The sequence below is a fragment of the Hyalella azteca genome, unplaced genomic scaffold (genome assembly GCF_000764305.2).
Source record: "Hyalella azteca isolate HAZT.00-mixed unplaced genomic scaffold, Hazt_2.0.2 contig12987, whole genome shotgun sequence".
In the NCBI taxonomy this organism is placed as follows: domain Eukaryota; kingdom Metazoa; phylum Arthropoda; class Malacostraca; order Amphipoda; family Hyalellidae; genus Hyalella; species Hyalella azteca.
In genome coordinates this window covers 1-871 of record NW_025942926.1, presented here as the reverse complement: position 1 = coordinate 871, position 871 = coordinate 1, and the positions used below count along the sequence as shown (strand labels likewise).

Here is an 871-nt window from a genome sequence, read left to right as displayed (position 1 = left end):
CCTCCTTATCTTATCGTGATCACAGCGCGCCCTCCTTCTTTATCTTATCTATCTTATCAAGCTTCTCGATGGCGCCCAGCAGAGTGTCCATGGTGTGTCCCAGCATGACCACAGAGCTGTTCAGCATGGTCAAGTTGCTGTTAATGTTACTGATGGTTTCCTTGACGGTGTCCCAGCAGGCCCTGGTCTCTCCCAGCCCTCGCTCCCGCTGGGACTTGACCTCCTCCAAGCGCTCCAGCAGCGCCTGCTTCAGCTTCTTGTTCCTCCTGAATTATTATTATAATGTTATATAAATAAATAATGAAGGGTAATAATTATTATAATGTTATATAAATAAATAATGAAGGGTAATAATTATTATAATGTTATATGAATAAATAATTATAATCAAATTGTTATTATATAAGGGTAATGAATTATTTCATCGAGGCTGGTTTATTAATTCACAAGAGAACTTAAATTCATTATTACCCTGTGTATTTTTAATACGACATCCGCCCTGCGGGATGGGAAATAAAAATATGGAGTGAACCTGCGTTGCAGCGTGGCCTGGGGCTGCAACGTCCGACACATACTAAGCCTACCAAGGCATAAAAGTTGTGTGGTAGACTAGCGGTAATACTACTTAAAATATTGTGGTATAACATATTGTATTGTGCTATAACAGTGGTAGGTTTGAGACTAGGTTGACAGTGAAAACATATAATATGAATATTTTTATATCTTACTCTTCAATCTCATTTACCAAGTTCATTTCCTAGGCTCCAGTGAGCGTCACCAACTGATATTCAGTTCAGTTCTCTCCGCGCCATAAGGCGCACAAGGCTTGGACGTCACTCCTCCACTGGGTCCGGTTTGCAGCTGCCTGCCG

At 41.2% G+C, this 871-nt stretch overlaps 1 protein-coding gene across 1 annotated transcript; it reads right to left on the bottom strand.

Annotated features, from left to right (window-relative positions):
* Positions 1–268, bottom strand: LOC125178812 (the record flags this gene model as incomplete). The annotated part of the gene is given in 1 exon segment (XM_047883473.1): positions 1–268. A coding segment is annotated over 1 exon segment (249 nt), but the record flags the coding sequence as incomplete, so codon positions are not given.
* Positions 269–871: the final 603 nt, after the last annotated feature.